Raw genomic sequence first — 20880 nt, 5'->3', positions numbered from 1 at the left:
TTTTAACTATTGCCCTCTGGTCGGCGCTACTGAGCTCTAAACATCCAGACACAAGAACAGGTTTTCCCCCCAGGCCATATTCCACCTTATCAATACACAACAAACCTCAAGACTCTCCATCTGTTAAATGACAGGGTGATGGAAACATAACTAATGATTCAAAGACAGTCACTTACTGCCAATTTTTATTTTTGAGTGAACTATCCCTTTAAAGCTTTAATACCACTAGACTCATTCAAACTGGGGGCCACGTCACCATGTAATCTGCTCTGCAAATTCTCTTTCTTCATGTTACCCAGTCATTAGCATTCAACACAACAGAGCTGATTGAGATGACCTATGATAACAATCTGTCCAATCAGTGATTTTGATGCACTTAGCGTCAAAAGAGTCAGCCTGTCCAATGAATGATGATTCTGCCATGACGTACTCACACTCAGCTGCAAATTATAATGAAACCTGAGCGAAAATTTGTTGTGTCCTCTTCAGGTGAAAAACGCAATTACCAAGGCACAATTTATTTTAGTTTTCATGTTTTCATTTACGACAACATTCCAGGTCACCGTTTTATTTCACCGGCCAACTGAAGGGACTATGTAATTATTGAGATGTGCATGAGGGCTTGGCTATTGAGCTGAAACAGAACTGGATCACTGGACTTGGAATAATTAAAAGAGAATATAAATTGGTGTGAAAGGCCAGTAAGACTACAAGATGATTTTCTATGGTATTTCATTAAGTAAAAAAAATGACTGAGAAATATATGTGAAAGGAAGAAGTTATTCAACGAGAAAATAAAACAATATGATAGGCTTCAAAGAATAAATGCCAGAACTTTTGAATGCACAAACACCAAAAGATGTAACGAAAACCATACACTTATTTAAATGTGGCATTTTAGAAAATAATATTTTGTATTCTTCTGTTATTATTTGTTGTGACCTTTGATTTCCTGTGATCATGCTCCTCTTCAGTGCCATGTAATTCAGCCATATAATACATTGCACATGTTAGGGCAATTTTTTTAGCAGTGGAGAGTCAGACAGAAACTTTTTCTCTTGGCTAAAGGGCGCAAAGCACTAATGGAATTCTAAAACCATTAAATGCAGTGCTGGAGATATTTATATCAGCTTGATATCACTGCTGAAAAAAATCTGCCTGCAAAGAAGCTTTCACCGTAAATCTTCTGAATCTTCAATAATTCAGGGGAAAATTATACATTTTATGATATCTTTGAGAAGAATAATATTCATTTTGAACAAGATGAGCTTCATTGTATTCTAACTTACAAATATTATATATGTATTATGAATGCAGCCTTTGTGAGCATAAAATACCTATTTTAAAAACTGTAGCGACCCAAATCTTTTAAACAGTATTTATATTTTCAAATATTACTAAATTATGGTAGCATTTTCATCTTACTAAGCTATTTTGCCCCAATGCACTCTTTTCAAAGGTTATTGTAATTTTTTTACCAAGAAGACAGCAGTGTTTTCAATTTAGCTGTAATGTTGTCAAATTATGCAAAAAGTGTGTAAATATTTAATTTACTGTAAATAGCATTAGCAAGACAAATACAACCCGAATTCCGGAAAAGTTGGGACGTTTTTTAAATTTTAATAAAATGAAAACTAAAAGACTTTCAAATCACATGAGCCAATATTTTATTCACAATAGAACATAGATAACATAGCAAATGTTTAAACTGAGAAAGTTTACAATTTTATGCACAAAATGAGCTCATTTCAATTTTGATTTCTGCTACAGGTCTCAAAATAGTTGGGACGGGGCATGTTTACCATGGTGTAGCATCTCCTTTTCTTTTTAAAACAGTTTGAAGACGTCTGGGCATTGAGGCTATGAGTTGCTGGAGTTTTGCTGTTGGAATTTGGTCCCATTCTTGCCTTATATAGATTTCCAGCTGCTGAAGAGTTCGTGGTCGTCTTTGACGTATTTTTCGTTTAATGATGCGCCAAATGTTCTCTATAGGTGAAAGATCTGGACTGCAGGCAGGCCAGGTTAGCACCCGGACTCTTCTATGACGAAGCCATGCTGTTGTTATAGCTGCAGTATGTGGTTTTGCATTGTCCTGCTGAAATAAACAAGGCCTTCCCTGAAATAGTTGTTGTTTGGAGGGAAGCATATGTTGCTCTAAAACCTTTATATACCTTTCAGCATTCACAGAGCCTTCCAAAACATGCAAGCTGCCCATACCATATGCACTTATGCACCCCCATACCATCAGAGATGCTGGCTTTTGAACTGAACGCTGATAACATGCTGGAAGGTCTCCCTCCTCTTTAGCCCGGAGGACACGGCGTCCGGGATTTCCAACAAGAATGTCAAATTTGGACTCGTCTGACCATAAAACACTATTCCACTTTGAAATAGTCCATTTTAAATGAGCCTTGGCCCACAGGACACGACGGCGCTTCTGGACCATGTTCACATATGGCTTCCTTTTTGCATGATAGAGCTTTAGTTGGCATCTGCTGATGGCACGGAGGATTGTGTTTACCGACAGTGGTTTCTGAAAGTATTCCTGGGCCCATTTAGTAATGTCATTGACACAATCATGCCGATGAGTGATGCAGTGTCGTCTGAGAGCCCGAAGACCACGGGCATCCAATAAAGGTTTCCGGCCTTGTCCCTTACGCACAGAGATTTCTCCAGTTTCTCTGAATCTTTTGATGATGTTATGCACTGTAGATGATGAGATTTGCAAAGCCTTTGCAATTTGACGTTGAGGAACATTGTTTTTAAAGTTTTCCACAATTTTTTTACGCAGTCTTTCACAGATTGGAGAGCCTCTGCCCATCTTTACTTCTGAGAGACTCTGCTTCTCTAAGACAAAGCTTTTATAGCTAATCATGTTACAGACCTGATATCAATTAACTTAATTAATCACTAGATGTTCTCCCAGCTGAATCTTTTCAAAACTGCTTGCTTTTTTAGCCATTTTTTGCCCCCGTGCCAACTTTTTTGAGACCTGTAGCAGGCATTACATTTTAAATGAGCTAATTAAGTGGATAAAAGTGTAATATTTCTCAGTTTAAACATTTGCTACGTTATCTATGTTCTATTGTGAATAAAATATTGGCTCATGTGATTTGAAATTCCTTTAGTTTTCATTTTATTAATATTTAAAAAACGTCCCAACTTTTCCGGAATTCAGGTTGTAAAATTAAATTAAGAAAAAAAGTTTTTGCCAACACAAAATGCTGTTAAATACAATAAGTAATTTTGAGATATTGGACAATGTCAGCAGACAGATAAACTAAAAAGTTCACATAGTTTAAGAAACATGCAAAAATCACTGTATCTTCACCTCTCTAAATTTACACAGCACATGATTGTAGAGTTTGGACCAGTGACCCTTCTCACCTCTGCTTGGCAGTCGTGAAACATGTTTTGGCCTGTTATCTCCTGCCTGCCATCAGCCTGGAGGATTCTTTTAATGACTACTGGAGATGGCTGGATATTTTGTTTTATCTAGAGGGAAACAAGGAAGCTAATGATGCCATATCTTCTGCATTACCTGTCTCTGGATGTCCAATTACCTCCTTTAGACTGAGAAGTGAGAGAGGCTTGGCTTGTGCAAACTGCTAGAGTGTAAATCACTCTCTGGTCTCGCTTTAAAGCCATACAAAGTCAAATAGAAACGGCGCCAGATTGCCAGGTGGATCAATAGAGATATTGTTAAGGGAGTTTTGTCTGACAGAACAGCATCTCACTCCTGTGATAAAAGTGAGAAGGAAGAGAAAGACCTCAGTGTAGACTGGGAACAAACAGGGGAGACTGAGGAATATTTGGCAGAAATGTGCTTTGCAATATTGAAGTCTTACAAATGATAGCAAATCACATGCTAACTGATACCTTAATGAATTTCTGAGTATGGATGGTTACTGTTATTCATACCCAAAATTGTGTTGTTCCAAACATGAATTATTTTCTGTTTTCTGTGGGAAAAAATATATTTTGAGTCAAAACAATGAATGTCATTGGGGTCCAAAACAGCCCAGATGGAGTCCATGGACTGTGATAATGCGTTTCCACAATTATTAACATCATAAATCTTGTAAAGGTTTTTTTTTTTTATTATTCTTTTAAATTGCAGTTAACGCTCCTGCTCTTCAATCTTTCTCTTTTTCCCCCCAACACAATTAATCTTATGATTTTCTATTTTTCTCTTTTTGAAAGTAATAAAAAGGCTATTGTGGATTTTTTGTTATGCTACTGGAAGTTAAAACAAATGAGAATGTAATTATATTTGATGTAGTTTCTGTTCAGCACTATAGAAAATTACCCAACTTTGGCATTTTCACTTCTGAGAACCCCAGAAATGTGAAAAGGTCCATTGACTTTTCACAGAAGAAAGTAAGTCATACAAATTTGGAATGACATGAGGGTAAACAAATAATGACAGAACTTTCATTTTTGGGTGAACTCTCCCTGTCTTAATGGATTTTTAGTTAGAGTTTACCTGTTGACTTTGTGCTTTTTCCCCTCATTTTAAAGACAGAACAATCTACATTTACAATAGTGAGGGATCGAATCAAGATGAGACTTGGGACAGATGTTTCCCACTGGAACTGTGCAACCCACTAGGCCATGTCTCTCTCCATCTCAAGATGGTTTTTGTCAGTATCACCCTGCACACATTATGATGATGTTTTGTGCAAATTTAGTCTCCAGAGACACAAGCATTTCAGTCTGTTCTCAACTAATTCCTATACATTTCTTTGAAAAGCATCCATCAGTGTGTGTCTCCTCGTACCTACTGTAACAGATGAGCTCGATAAGGCCCATTTATCAAACCATTCTCTGTTTAAGGAAAGAGAGAGTGTCGATCAATACCAGGCTCCCACGGGTGTTCATTCTACACAGTGGGTTGTACTGTCAGCGAATCATTATGCAACAGTAATCTCCCCCACTTGTGAAAAGAGCCGTCCATGTCCTCCAGAGAGAAGCTCCTGAGCCAGACTGATGATGAGACGAATTTTTGATCAGTGCCAGGTTTCAATGTGGGGGCTGCCTCTTTTTTTTCCAGGAGGAAGGCAGTGCTCTCCCAATTTAGGTTTGTCTGATGAGCTCTTCTTCCTGGCTATCGTATCAGACTTTCCCCCGGGAAGGCTGCAGGAAAAGGCAGACAGGCATTTCACGATGGACAGCAGCATGAACAGCCATCCTGGCTCAAAAGAGCTGGCTCGCGCCACTGTGATCTTCCAGACAGGAAAATTAAGCTGTCATTCAAGATCCTGATGTGTTGAGCCAAGATCCCAGCATTTACATGTGGTGACAGAGCTTTCCTTCTCACATGAAAGAGTGGAAGAAAGACGTCACTCTTTTTTACATCACTTAGATAAAATGGAACGAGGCAAAAGGGGACCTTAGAGGAGACAGGACTGATAAAGATGTAGGGATGTGTCCTTTGAAGTGACAGAGAGCTGCAAATTCGAAAGGGATGGTGTAATGTGGGTCCCAGGCAAGAAGAACTAGAAACAATAGAAATTAGATTTGTGTCTTGCCGTATTAGAGGTATTGAAATATTGGTGGCAGAATTCTCTTGTTTGGGGGGAAGAAAGAAAGAGAGAGGGAAATTGTTGGAAATGTTGACGTTTCATATATAAAATGGCTCTCAAGGCACATCGGGCTCATTGGGCAGCCATACGCATGCAAATACAGTATGAATCTATCAAACGAGTCCGATTCTTTTAGTGTTTTCCCTAAACGGTTGTTGTTGTTGGTTAGTTTCTTTTTCTTTGCTTTCATTTGTTACAAAAATCTAATTAACCTTCAGCTTATTGTTATGGAGAAAGTGAAATGGAATATTCAAACTGGGGTTTGATCAGGATGAATATCAAACATAGACTGTAGGAGGTGCTACATAGGGAATAGTTTTCACACTTTTTAATCCAATAATTATTTTCACAGGGCTAGTTGGCTTTTGAAAGTAATTTTCAGCATAAACAGATAGCATAAAGTCTTGGCTACAAAAATAACTATTAAATATTTTGATTGTTGCTGCCCAGGAAAATAGTGATGTTTGACAGGGTATGATGACAAACTCTATGTTGAGTAAATTTTCACAACTGAACCTGCAAAACAACTGTTCAAAAATTTGGGATCAGTAAGATTTTTTTCGTAAATAAATAAAAGAATGCCTTTTAAAATAAACTAATACCTTTATTTAGCAAGGACAGATTAATTTGACCAAAAGTGACAGTCATTTTTTATAATTTCGACAAAAAAGACTAAATGTTTCAGCAAAAATGTTAAGCTTCACAACTGCTTTCAACAATGACAATAAGAAATTATACTTGAGCACCAAATCAGCATTTTCTCTGACACTTAAGACAGAAGTAAATTAAATGTTAAAATATATTACAATAGAACATTTTTATTTTAAATAGTAATAATATTTAACAATATTACTGCTTTTACTTTAAAAAAAAAAACAGCAAAAAAAAGTCTTACCGACCCCAGTTGATTCTACGGAGCCCCGCACATGACATGCAAGAAAAAATAAATTGTGCGCACGATTTACTAATTAGTTCCCTCAATGTACTAAAACGTGCACTCAATTACTATTGCGTTTCCTCGATTTACTATTGCGTTCCATCGATTTGCTAAATCATGCGCACGATTTACAGAATCCTGGCACCAATATTTCAATCACTCCCAGAAAAATCGATCGGCAAGAAACAAATCTCATTTCCATAATTTCTAGTATAAAAGGCCAATCAGAATAAAATATTCAGACAGATCATAACATAAATGTATTTATTTTTTTAACAATTGATGAATCGTACGGAGCCCCGCACATGACATGCAGGAAAAAAATAGTAGGCTAAATCGTGTACACGATTTCGATTGCGTTCCCTCGATTTACTATTTTGTTCACTCGATTTATAAATAGTGTGCACGATTTACTAATTCATTCCCTCAATTTGCTAAATCGTGCGCACGATTTAGCCTACTATTTTTTTCCTGCATGTCACGTGCGGGGCTCCGTACGATTCATCAATTGTTCAAAAAATAAATACATTTATGTTATGATCTGTTATTGGCCTTTTATACTAGAAATTATGGAAATGAGATTTGTTTCTTGCTGATCGATTTATTTTGGGAGTGATTGAAATATTGGTGCCAGGATTCTGTTGTTTGGGGGGAAAGAAAGCGTCAGCTTTTATAGTTACTGAGCCTGCGGCCTTTCCAGAGAATCTGGAGTTGCCAATCTTGTTTACACCTGTTTAATGATCATTGGATTTGGGTTACAAATGAATGATCAACTCAGTTTCAGAACCTAGCAGGAGCACAAAAAGAGCTCCATCTCCCTGTTAGATTAGCCAGTGTTTAGAATGGAGTGATTGATCGAGCCTGGTGTGAGCTGAGGTGAGGGAAAATCACCACAGACCCCCGGAAGGCCAGGTGAGGCATGCACAAGTGTGTTTTTTGGCCATGTTTCTTATGCACCTGCATCCATCCCAGCATTCCTGGTTCAACAGCATTTCATGAGCACCAGCTTTATGGTGTGTTTCAGAGACCACTCACCATCTGTCATAATGACTGTCCATCATCGCAATGATGTTTTTTTTTCTTCTGGTGTTTGTTCATTTTTCTTGTCATTCATACTTGTTCTCTCTGTCTGGCTGCTGCTTGGCATCTCTTCAGCCACTCTGGGAGCTTGGCTTCCTGCCTGCAGTCTTCATGTGTGGGTCCCTCCTGTATCTGTCAGCCCTGTCGGCTGAGACTAAAATGTGCGGGTAACGTCTTTGAGCTGATGGGACTGTCTGCTCAAACTGTGCACATTTTATCGTTTGCTCTTTTTGGGATTATTTCGTTAAAATCTGTGGAGACAAGGGGTAAATCATTATCATAAATTTATCCCCCAGTATTTATTTTTTTATTTTTCACCAATTTTTGTTTTTGTTGTACAAAAATGTTAGTATTTCTTCATGCAATAGATATTAATTTAGAATGAAGTGGCATTTTTGTCAACAAAAATAAGTTGAATTTTTTTAAGAGCTTTTTTAAACACTTAGCATTTTATTCTTTTTTACTATAATTAAAATTTACAATTTATTTTAACATCCATATTAGAATATAACATTTGTTTTTTTAAATCATATTTGTCATATACATTCATTTGTAATGAAATGGCATATTATTTGTGCCAAACTTTTCCTCAGTCAATGAAAAGATGTCAAATTGTTAAAAAAGACCAAACTTTGACCAGATTTTCATTTTGAGATGTTCTGAACATAGAATTAACATTTTTTTTTTTTTTTAAATTTCAGAAGTTGCAGCTTTAAAGAATGTTATTAACTTTGTTTTAGAGCTTGTTTAATACTCTTTATTTTTATGTTTTATTATAGAAGACATTTCTGTATTGTATTGTATTGTATTGTACTTGTATTGTTTGTTAATATCCTTTCCTCTTCATATATTTTATCAACAGTGTGTTTTAGTTGGAATAAATAAAATTTTAAATATCCAGAACCAGAACCCTTTTTCAACAAAAATTTTTATCAATAATTTTGTTGATATAATTTACTCTGCAACAGCAAAGCATTTTTTTTTTACTTTAATGTAAAGCTTAAGATTTACTGTAGTCACACACCAAACATTTGCACAGAACTCTCTATCACAGAGCACATTTTAACTGTATTTCCCCTGGAGCTGCCTTGCAGAATCAAGCTTGTTTTAAGCAATTAGGCTCTTGCATCCTGTATATGATGACAGTAGCCAACAGTGTGTCATCTGCTGAACTCAATGATTGTGAAGTTTTAATGATTTTCAAATAGTTGCGGCATCCATCTGCAATTCATCTCTCTGCAGGTTTATGAAGTAAATTGGGGAAACTTTGAGAGACAGTGGGTGCTTGTGTGGTTTGGTTTCAGCCTGTGCGTGTGCGCATGCATATGTTGTGTGTGTGCTGTAGTCACAAGCTTGTGTGTGTGTATGCATCTAGTGCACTTGCCAGCTCTCTACACTATGTTTGGATTGTCTTGCTTCCTTCTGTGCATGCAGATTTTGGCATTTGCTCGCACATCAGTGCTTGAGAATGGCAGTCCAGCAGCCCCTAGATCTCCCAAAGAGCCAAGTGTTAATCCCTTTGAGCTTGTTGTGTCTTTACACACAGATGGAATTACTACTCATATCTGTGGGTTAGACCGTAAAGTACTGTTCAGATCTTAAGCACTGTTATTACTGTTGTCTGCGTGTTATAAGCGGCCGTCAAACAGCTGTTCAGAGATCCAGTCCTGTGATAGATTCTGTAGCTGTGGTGGTGTTCATACAGTAGAGCATGGTGCTAACAATGACAACGTCATGGGTTCAATTCCCATGGAATGCATGAAATTTTTTAAATTTTGGGGGGCCATCTTAAAATGAGGGGGCCACTCAATATTACATGTATAGGCTATAATGTCTATACTAAATGTGCATATTTTCAAGTGTTTGTGCGGAGTGCAGAAACAGAGTGTAGAAGCTGAATAGCAGCATGCTTATTCTGCATGACAGTTAACTTGGAGACACCTGTGCGATCACTTGCATTTAAAATACTCATTATTGGTAGAGATAGATAGATAGATAGTCTTCTCATTAACATTATGTTTCACTTACTGTAATATTTAATAGTTGATATGTTAAAATGAATGATAAATGGATGGAATGTTGGTTGGATGGATGGATGGATAGATAGATAGAACATTAACATATTATGTTTCACATATGTTAAAATGAATAATGATTATAAATGGTGTGCTTTGCTTTTCTTATGTGTCTGCAGATGGGACGCCTTACACATGGTGGGTTGGCCGCGGTAACGAGAAGCACTTTTACTGGGGCGGCTCTGTGCCGGGCATTCAGAAATGTGCATGTGGCATTGAGCGCAACTGCACCGACTCCAAATACTACTGCAACTGTGACTCCGACCAGAAGCAGTGGTAAGCCACACATTATCTGAGTAGCAATATGCTGTTTCCATGGCGATCAGCAAAACCAGTAGCTAAGAGACTATGAGCTTTGCACTAAGTTTCTATTTCTGAGTTACTGACCTTCTCAGTCCACCTATCAAACTTAAAGAGAGACAAGCATGTCATGTTCGCATCTGCCTTATTGTCTCTGTCTATTCATTAAATAACATATCTGCTTTGTGACGCAGTTGTCTCGACCTCAGGACTTGTGCAAATGGCAAACAGATTGTACTGATAAAGAAGTTTAAGTAGAGCTGAACCCTGATATTTCCATCAACAAAAGCTCTGGCTAGTGTGTTTTGTGGCTTTATTACTAAAGAGAGCTGTGGGGAGGATTGCAGAGGAGGGGAACAAGGTCATTCATCAGACACCCTGATAGAATTGTCTGTAATGCATGTGTGTATGTATTGCTTTGAGACACATTAATTTACATCCGTTCTAATGGCTCTTTACACAGTAGCTGTTAATGCCAGTAAGCTGTTAAAGAACAGAGAGATAAACAATCCACCTTTAGTCACCAATCTCAATCTTACATTTGCAAAGAGAAGAAGAGAGAAAGTCTGTTAGTATTACCATTACCATTGTTCCTTGGATCAGAGCACAATTGTATTTTGAGCCAATCACCTGAGCAGTACAATATATGTCATATATAACTAAATACTGTGCATCTGCAGCATAATAACATCTCGACAACTGATTGGCTGATGGCATCACAAGAACGTGTGAAGTCCCAAGCTCTACAGATGTAACCATTGTTTGTTGTTAAAGTGAACCTAGCACACACAGTTTCTGCTGATCTCATGCTAATCTTGAGTACCTATAGAGTAGTACTGTGTACCTTCATATCTCAGAAGAGTCTTTAGTTTTATCAGATTTATAAAAGTTAGAAACAACTTTACCACTTCTCTTCTCTTCGAAAAGAGTCGAGCTCCTGGAGGCGTGCCGTGGGTGGAGCTAAAGAGTCTGCAAACTGTGACATTGACATAAATAAAACCGGAACAAAAACTTTAGTGAAGTCAAAATAAGAAAAAGTATTTCCGAAACTTATTCAAAACCTGGAATACTCTGTCATACATCCAGCTTTTTTCTTTTTTCTTTTTTTTTTTTTGACTTTGGTCATGTTTAGCATGAGAATCCATCTCTTTAGCAGTGTAAATAAGTCTGAATTCATGAAATGGCATTAGACATCCCCTTTACCTGAAACTTTTTCGGTAATTTAAAGTTGAAAATAAATAAAATGTTAATATTAAAACTTGGCAGCTAACTGACATAAGCTTACACTGAAGTACTAAATTTACAAAACAAAAACTGAGGTAAAAATGGATTAAAGCAATACAGAAAATGACAAAACCACATATAATCTATCTATATTAACTATACATTAACTGTACATTAGGGCAGGAATTAACTAGACCAGTTATTCAATTAGTGCTCACATGTAGTACTGAATCATTCATGTGGAAAAGCCTTGAACAAAATATTTCAGGGTAATTAAAAATTGTTCGGCACAGAGTTTGCTTGTCCTGTACATTTTAATGCATATCAGAGTATTGCACCATTAACTTAGCAACATGTTAATGTCAGACTGTATTGAAATCAACTGAAATCAACTTGTGTTCTCTTCTACCAAGCACTATTTCTGTGGCATGTGGAGTTGGTGATACCTGCAGTATGTAGAGCATTTCAAATCCATGACAGGTTGCAGTCTTAGGGGCCGTTTACACAATGTGTTTTTATATTCCACTGCACTTCTTTTCTACTGTTTTTCTATTGTTTGGTGAAATGTGTGCATCTCTCATATGACACTGCAATCTAAAACTATGGTTCGACACTCCTGCATCTTGCATTTTTAAATTCATTCTTTAACACATTCTGTGTGAATGGCCCCTTAGAAGGCAGCTTACTTGGTTTTGGAACAGCTATAGACTATCAGGCATTTGAAAGCATTGGCACTCCACAGGAAGTGTATTGGATGGATTGGTAGAAAGTAATAACCAAACAGACTTTATGTGCCCCTGGGTAACTGTGTGTTTGTGGTTGTATAATGTACATTGTGTTTGTTTGCACAGCTTTCATTATGGTAAGAGCTTGGAAATTATCTTTTAATACTATATTCTTAAGGTAAACATAGCCTCAGTCAATGAGCTGTATCTTATTAGCATATTAGAATTTGGGTTTTCCTGATGGATTTCTTCATCATCATCATCATATTTTTGATACATTTTGTAAATATTTATATAGCTAGACTGTTGGAAAGAGAGAATTTTGCTGCTTCCGTTGCTGGTTTAGCTGAACACACAGTAATATGTCTTAATGGCCCATGCACAGATGGACAGTGGGTTATTGTGATGCCCTCGCCACTTGTCATAAATCCCAAGCAAACTGAACCACCATGCATAATGGATACAAATTTGGAAATTGGATTTCAAAGCAGCATGTTTCATTCCCAACCACATTGTTGATGGTGTTTTTTTTTCCTCCACAGGTTTGCGATACATAATTGTTTTTTAAATGACTTTTGCAGTTGCATTGGCACCGTGATAGATGTATAGTGCATGTACCTGTGAGGTTTATGTATGTGTGTGTTCACTAATGTTTACTAATTTAGCAAAATATGTGGAGTGAGTTTTTCCACTGATTAAACAAATTGTATTGCTGTAATTAAACAGCTAGTCATCAATGTCAGATGGCTGCTTTTGAGAGAAAACAAACATTTTGCGTATTAAAGCTTTAATGAGTTTATTAGATCTTGTCAACAAGGAGAGTTAAGATTCTTAAGGTTAAGTACTTTGATGCAGAAAAAAGAAAATGTTTATTTTTTACATCATAATTTATTATGAATTATATTGTTTGGTAGGAGGGACGATTCCGGGCTTCTGGTTTATAAAGACCACTTACCGGTCAGCCAAGTGGCTGTTGGGGACACAAATCGACCCGGCTCTGAGGCCAAGCTGACCGTGGGACCTCTCCGTTGCTATGGAGACCGTGAGTCTATTTCTTTCTCCTTAAATAATATCCAGCTTCGGCTCACAAGAATACAGAATACAGCTTGTGGATTTAATAAACAAACAGCTGAACATGGACAACTAATTATGTGGTTTTAATGCTTTTTTAAATTAAGTAAACAGTTAAATGTTGTGTGCATATTATTCTGAGCAAGCACTGCTGTATTTTTTATTTTTATTTTTTTTGTCCTTTGCAATTCATGAAAGCAAATTTCTGGTAGTTACTGTGTACCAGGATATGAATCTTTTATGTCTTCACATGGTGGCCTTGCAATTAAAATCCTTCCGCTGTTGAAATATGTTGTAATAATCTGTATTGCCAAAGGATTTGTTTTAATGGCATCTTCTTTAAATAGATGTTTAGCATTTTTAAAGGTAAGCCCATTGTCTGCAGCACTCTGAAAGAGAACGAGGAAAGGGGCACAGATGTCTCCAGCTTAACCGTCCTGAAGTTGTGATCGGCAATCAGAGCTTTTCAATCATCATTACATCCCACAGAGGCAAATTGGTGTCAACAGCCAGCTTGCCATATCTTTATAAAAATGATAGTATTTTTTTTTCTCTCTCATCAATTGTGAGGTAGGCGTGAGTCAGGTGAAATTACAAATGCCTAAGTTTCAGCAGTGCGAAACTGAGAACCAAAGGGTAAAATACAGAGACATCCCCCACCATCATCACCATGTGAAATGATGCATTTTTATGCTTCATTATTCCTGTTAATTGCATCTGGCTTATTACTTAGATCAGGTGCATTCGATTACACTCACCTGTAAGACAAGAACGTCATCTGCTGTTTACCACACACCTGTGACTGGAAGATATTTGTCCTATTATTCAGTTCTCTTGTAAATGAGGTCATGTAATACTATGTTTTTCAATAGGTTCTTCCAACTTCTGGACATATGCTTTAAGAACATACAGTATGGACATATACATATTTATATTAGTTGATTATATAAGCTGTTACAGTACATGATCAGAGATTGTCAGTACATCACAATTTTGTTTGCTTATCCTTTGCTAAGAAATATTGAGATCACTTTTGTGCCCTTGACCAAAGCGTTTATGCCCAAATGACACCAGGAGAGCAGTGCCCAAAATAAGGATACTGCAAATAATCAGATGAAATTCTCTGCTAATTAACTTTTTTTCCATGATGTTTTATGTCAGTTGCACAGCTATCTGTGCCAATTAGCATTCACAAAGTGCATGGATCCTCTTAGAAAATACTGCACCTCCTGGTCTGGAAACATAATCATTGCTCGTCAGGGGGTTCCCACAAATCATGGCGAGTGCCCACCACACAGGGCTGGGTCTGCTATTATTTATTAATTTATTCAAATATACAAGGCCTTGGTAGGAAGGGAGCAGAGTAGTAGTACATTAATGCAGAATGCCAGCCTCACTATGGTAATTCTGCATACAAATATTGTTCTTAGACACCTGCGTGTGCACAAGAAGAAAGTTATAGGTCTTTGGACAGTGTGCATCTTACCGCTGCTGGGTTTCTGTTCAAGTCTGCAAATGCCTTCTAGTATGGGTCCAGCAATCCCCTAAAGACCTGTTTATTTTTGCACTCATTATTTATTTACCGCAAAGACTCAAAATTAGATAATTGGATGCACAGGCTGAATGTCAATGTGGTTAGGAGTCTTAATGTAAAAATAATATGAGAAACCAGATACCAGTCCGATTAGGTTCAGAAATCAAACTTGAGATCATTTCAGATACTTTTTCTTGCTTTGAAGGGACTTCTGTTTATGTCTATATATTGCTGAATATTTGCAGAGCCCTGTAAGAATACAAAACACATCCACTACAGAAGAACTATTTTAAGTGAGCATTCTTTAGTGAGCGTGGTTTGAAGTTTATTTTTTGTAATGCTGCCAAAGTTAAAGCATTTTAACTTAATGTATCACAGTTTCTACCAAAATATGAATCAGCAAAACTGCTTTCAACATTGTTAATTATTAGAAATGTTTCTTGAGCAGCAACTCAGCATATTAGAAGGATTTCATAAGAATCACATGACACTGAAAACTTGAGTAATGGCTGCTGAAAATTCAGCTTTGCCATCACAGGAATGTGTATGTATAAACTTCCTTAGTATCCTTCCTTTCACGATAAGGCTGGGGATTTATGCATTGGGGTCACCACAGGGTTTCATGGCCATTTGGTCTTAAGTTTGGGGAACAAAGAGAAATCTTTTCCTGCTGTCCTGGCGTCGCTGGTATGAGATTAGATAGGCACAGAAGGGAAAGGAGGGGGTGACATCTCCTTTAGCCATCTTGGCACCATGACTGTGTTTTATGATGCACTAATGTTTCGATGGGGAATCGTTCTGAACTGTGGAATGCGGTGTTGGGTTCTTTTAAAGAAATGGACTGTTCAAGGATAATCCTACAAGGGTAATTGCACCCTTTATGGATAAAAAAGCTGTTATACCCCTAAAGATAAAATTTTTGCACATTTTCTCTGACAGTGAAGAGGTTAATAATCAGAATGATTAATGGCTAGTCTTTAGGTGTTTTTGCAATATCTGGCTGGTCCTTTTAGTTGTGCATACACTGTATATTATATTATTCTTTCTTTGCAATGGTTGTTGGCATAGATCGTTAATTTGTAGTGGGAGTAATTTGTAGTCTTGCAGACAGATGCACTTCAGTCTAAGCAGCTGGCATTTAAAGGCAAATTGTTTCATTTCTGTGATTAGTGATGTCAACTAGTGACACCAAACTGAAATTGCCACAAACTGACACCATTGACCTAAGCTATAAATTGGCATCTAGGGCTGTTCAAACAAAACATATAATTTTAGTCTGGAATATGTTATATTTTGAAGAAGAAATCGTTATATCATCCTTTTTAAAGTTAATCTAATCAAGATTAATCCAAAGGTTCCGTGGTAATTAGAAGTGTGTCCAGTCATTTGTGTACAGTACTTGCTTCTGTAATCTCTCAGATGCTGTTTTCTCTGGAAAAACCTTGGATTAGTAGCTTAGCTTGTGCTCTCAAAAAAAAAAAAAAAAAGGTGGGTTTCTCATTTACTCAAATCAATTAATCTCCGTTGCTGTGACACGGCATAGGACATGCGCCATCATTTTCAGGCAGGTTGCATAATTAATACTCATTAATAACCAAGAGAAGTAATAAAGATAATAAACAAAATTATGATTTAATGATGCATCTTGCCTGGCTATGATGTGCTGTGACTTAAGACCACTGGCTGCTTTGCAAATTAATTAAGATAGATAACCTGTCAGTGATAAGGGAATATGGTACCCCCGCCTAACGAAGCTGTTTCTAGAAATTATAAATTAGTGTGCCATGTGCAATGTGATGGCAACTCCATGATATATGAAAAATATTGAATACGTCTCATTACGATGCATTAGACATTTTACATCTGAGTAGTTTTCCTGTTTGATTGTTAAGACTTATGTTCAGTATATAATTATGTGACTCACAAATAACTACAGCTGAGTGAGCATCATCGCTGATAGGAAGTTCCATCTTCATTGCAAAAAAAATGGTATTAGCTGCAGTTAAAACCTAAATTTGGGGTCAGACTGGAGTCCTACTTTGATCAAGCTCCAACTGTAGAATTTGAGTTTAACACTGTGCAACTGGGGCCATACTATATGAGTGGTTTAAATGATTAAGTCATTAAATTTAAAAATTATCAAAATTATGAATTGATGATGTGAATAACTTGAGTTTGACACAATTTATCATTCTGAAATGTCCTATAACAGGGCTATTCAATTGGCAGCCCGCAGCCCTAATCCGGCCCACCCATCATCTTCATCCAGCCTGTTGGAAGAGTTGAGCGCATGCCTCAAATCTTTTTGCTCTAATTAGTTTGTCCACAAGGTGGCAACACTGGCCCAACACTTAAACCATAGACTGTAAAAAAGATGGAGGACGCACCTTCATTCACTTCCATTAAAGAAAAGTGAAACTGCCATTGTACCAATAGGATGCTGCTATATTGCGCTGATTTGGGACCAGAGTCTGTGCAGTAGGGAACTCGGGACCAGGGTCTGCGCAGTAGAAAGCAAAGTGGATCCGCGTCCTGCCCACATTCCCACAGTCAATCGCAAACACATGCCCCGTCCCTTTTTTAAATTAGCCTGACTGGTCCAATTTTTGTCTGCTGATTTTTTGTACTAGAAGTTTGTGCTAAAATAAAGTAAATACAGCTCCAATCATTTCCTGACGATCCCGAAAAAGTCCGTTGGCGCCTCAGTTCGCTCAGAGAAGCTGTCAGTCTCAACTGTCAATCATGATGCCACACTCCCGTTTTTATAGTATCACATAACTAACTAAAACCAAACTTATTTTAAAAATGAACACCCTAACTTACATCAGCAAGATCAAATGACATAAACCATGTTTGAAAACAAAATATTTAAAGTGAAATTTAATTATTAAGTTTGTCCCACGTCCCATTAGATTACATGGAGAGGGCAGGGTTTATGAACTATACTGGGACCAGCCACCTGTGGGCAATCAAAATGCGATGGCTTCACTTTTGAGCACTAGTGCGGCACACTTGACTTAAACGAGTATAATGACTGTACTATCGGTCATATCTTCTAGCAAGAAATAGCACAGAGACTGGACAAAGGTGCGTTTTTGGTTTTCCACATACGCTGCTGAGCCGCTTCAGCAAACAAAAATGCACACAATTATGTTAAAATGTGCGGTTATGGAGAGTAACCTCTTAAACACGGCCTTAAATTAGTCCTAAATGACTGTAAAATGTTGGGAGAAAAGCGAATATGTGGGTCAGATCTGCGTCATGTGCATCAGGTTTTAAAGAGATAGCATTGTTTTTAAAGTGAAATCTGATGAAGCCCGTCATTGATGTAAATCAAAGAACAAAAGAAAAAGGAGAAATCACTCCACTGCTCTAGTCGCTGATTAACTTTTGTAAAGATTAATTTATATTCATTTTATAGTTTATACATATACAATTTATAGTTTATGTGAAGACTGTTTTAAGTTCACTTAAATTAAAAGTTGTCATATTTTTCAGAGCCGATTAAGTGTTAAAAAATAATGGCTTTCAATTATACTGTTGAAAGACTATAATTATTGGCTAAAATTGAGGGAAAGTGAATTTAATAGAGATATCAGTAACATTATTGGTATCAATAATACTGGCCTTCATTAACAGAAGGCTACTTAGTAAAAAGATGCCATTAAACCGTATTTAAAATATACAATCTTTATGTTGTTTCTCTATTAATTTGGAGGTTCAATGTGAAATTCTGATAACATAAATGTATTAATATGCATTTAATTGCAATTAATTGCATAAAAATGTGTGATTGATTAGTTCTTTTTTAATCTGTCCCATAATATCTTGGAACGTCTCAGGTTACAAATGTAACCATGGTTCCCTGAGAGGGAACGAGACACTGCATCCTCTGAGGGGACACTATGGGGAACACCTCGTCGTGACCCGTGTCTGAAGCATACTTTGAAAAACGCCAACGTGTTGGCCGGCGACAGCCTCTGACGTCACTACCAGCGCGACTATAAATACGCGCCCGTAGGACCCGTCACTTATCTTCTTCGTGAAGCTTGCGTCCGAAGCATGGCAGGGAGCTAGAGGACGCAGTGTCTCGTTCCCTCTCAGGGAACCATGGTTACATTCGTAACCTGAGACGTTCCCTGTCAAGGGAACTTCGAACTGCATCCTCTGAGGGGACACTATGGGGAACAGTATACCCATGCCGCCATGCTGAGGGGAGTGCAGACCAGAATCATTGCAAACACTAAGTACCAACTCTACCACTTCACCGGGAGTTGCCCCTGGGGCGGTTCGACGGCTGTCTATGACATTATCCCTTACGGCCAAAGGCCTAAGCTACATACCCAACTTACCTGTAGGGCCCTCTCTCGAGCCGCAAAACCGATCCACCCAAGTCTGGCCAACCTCTCCAACTCTGCTTCAACACCTTGGTGCGAAGGCGCCATTCCCCGAGCCTCAGCCCCTGCCTCAGCAGGATGTCTGCTCTCACAGTGTGTCTCAAAACAGTATGTAGTACTGGAGCGCTCTGAAAGAACCGAGAATCAGTCTCCCATGAGAGGAGGACTCCGAGCTCCGAGCAGCATGCTCATAGGTGACCCTTTCAGAAAAGGGGAGCGCTGCTAAACTACCGCGAGAATTGCCCACACAGCCCCCCATGTTGAGGGGGCTTGAGGTGTACAATAAATACACACCGTTTGGATGAAGCCCAAGGAACACCGGGGCTAATCATCTCAAGAAAGGGAATGAAGCGGAGCGCGTAACCCTTACCGTACAGGATTTTAGAAAGTGCGCAGAATCCTGCGTGCACACTTACCACTTTACGTGGATTTCAGAAAGTGCGCAGAGTCTTGCGTGCACACTTACCACTTACGTGGATTTCACACTGACCACCATGTGGTTTTGAGAAAGTACACAGGCTTAGCGTGTGTACTGAAAGGTTACCTGACAACCACAGTATGTGGGAGCTCACATTCAGAGAGACCTGTGAAGCCTGCTACCTGATAACCACAATATGTGGAAGTTCACCTACAGAGAGGCCTAGAGAGGCCTACTACCTGTTACCAGATAACCACCTCAAGTGGAAACTGAAAGTAATATGGAACTCGACTCCAGGGAGGCCTGGTGAGGCCTACTACCTGACAACCACAAACCATGGGAGCTCGCATTTTAGTGGAAACGCACAGTATGTGGGAGATAAATCTCCAGGGAGGCCTGGTGAGGCCTACTACCTGGCAACCACAGTATGTGGGAGCTCGCCTTCAGAGAGACCTGGTGAAGCCTACTATCTGAAAACCACAATATGCTATTTAGTGGAAATGCACAGTATGTGGGAGCTAAATCTCCAGGGAGGCCTGGTGAGGCCTACTACCTGGCAGCCACAGTATGTGGGAGCTCGCCTTCAGAGAGACCTGGTGAAGCCTACTATCTGAAAACCACAATATGCTATTTAGTGGAAACGCACAGTATGTGGGAGCTAAATCTCCAGGGAGGCCTGGTGAGGCCTACTACCTGACAACCACAGAATGTGGGAGCTCACCATCAGAGAGGCCTGATGGAGCCTACTACCTGATAGCCACAATATGTGGGAGTCCACCCAGCCCCTCATGTTGAGGGAAGCGATGCTTGAGGTGTATAACAAATACACACTGGTTGAATGAAGCCCATGGAACCCAGGGCTAATCATCTTAAGAAAGGGAATGAAGCGGAGCGCGTAACCCCTACCGTACAGGATTTCAGAAAGTGCACAAAATCTCACGTGCACACTTACCACTTACGTGGATTTCAGAAAGTGCGCAGAGTCTTGGGTGCACACTTACCACTTACGTAGATTTCAGACAGTGCGCAAAGTGTTCACGTGCACACTGACCACCATGTGGTTTTGAGAAAGTACACAGGCTTAGCGTGTGTACAAAAAGGTTCCTAAGCATCGCAGAGGCACTGGATCGCACCGGAGAGGCAAGCTCCAACCCTCAAGCGAGGGGAGCATCACCTGAGGCAGTACATACAGAAGAATTCCGTAACTACCACCTCTCCGGATGCGCCAAGCGGCCAGGCGGCCCCTCAGGGTGACCTGGCCGGACATCCATGAAATTCCCCACAGTGCTGTGCCAGTTCTGATGATCAACCAGGCTCCTCGGGAGGGGGTGTGCGATGGACAACCGCAGAGCACTTGCCTCCCACACGCGGGTCCGACTCCGCGGTGGGTGTCGCGCCCCCAGGGGGGCGGAACCCACGCGGTGCGGCCGCCTGCCGAAAGCCTGTGACCTTGGCCACCTAATACCTAGAGCACTGTAAAGGAAACTCACAGAGTTTGTTAGTAGACATATAACCACCAGCAACATAACTCGAT

General features: G+C 38.9%; 1 protein-coding gene across 1 annotated transcript in view; it reads left to right on the top strand.

Moving 5' to 3' along the window:
- Positions 1 to 20880, top strand: part of LOC132123913 (contactin-associated protein-like 2) — a 394838-nt gene that overhangs the window by 309019 nt on the left and 64939 nt on the right. Inside the window, exons 14-15 of the mRNA XM_059534600.1 lie at positions 9797 to 9953; positions 12841 to 12968. Coding sequence (XP_059390583.1) covers positions 9797 to 9953; positions 12841 to 12968 — 285 coding nt within the window. The remainder of the gene's footprint in view (positions 1 to 9796; positions 9954 to 12840; positions 12969 to 20880) is intronic.

Source organism: Carassius carassius, chromosome 42 (assembly GCF_963082965.1).
Source record: "Carassius carassius chromosome 42, fCarCar2.1, whole genome shotgun sequence".
Lineage (NCBI taxonomy): Eukaryota > Metazoa > Chordata > Actinopteri > Cypriniformes > Cyprinidae > Carassius > Carassius carassius.
This window is presented reverse-complemented; position numbering and strand designations above follow the sequence as displayed.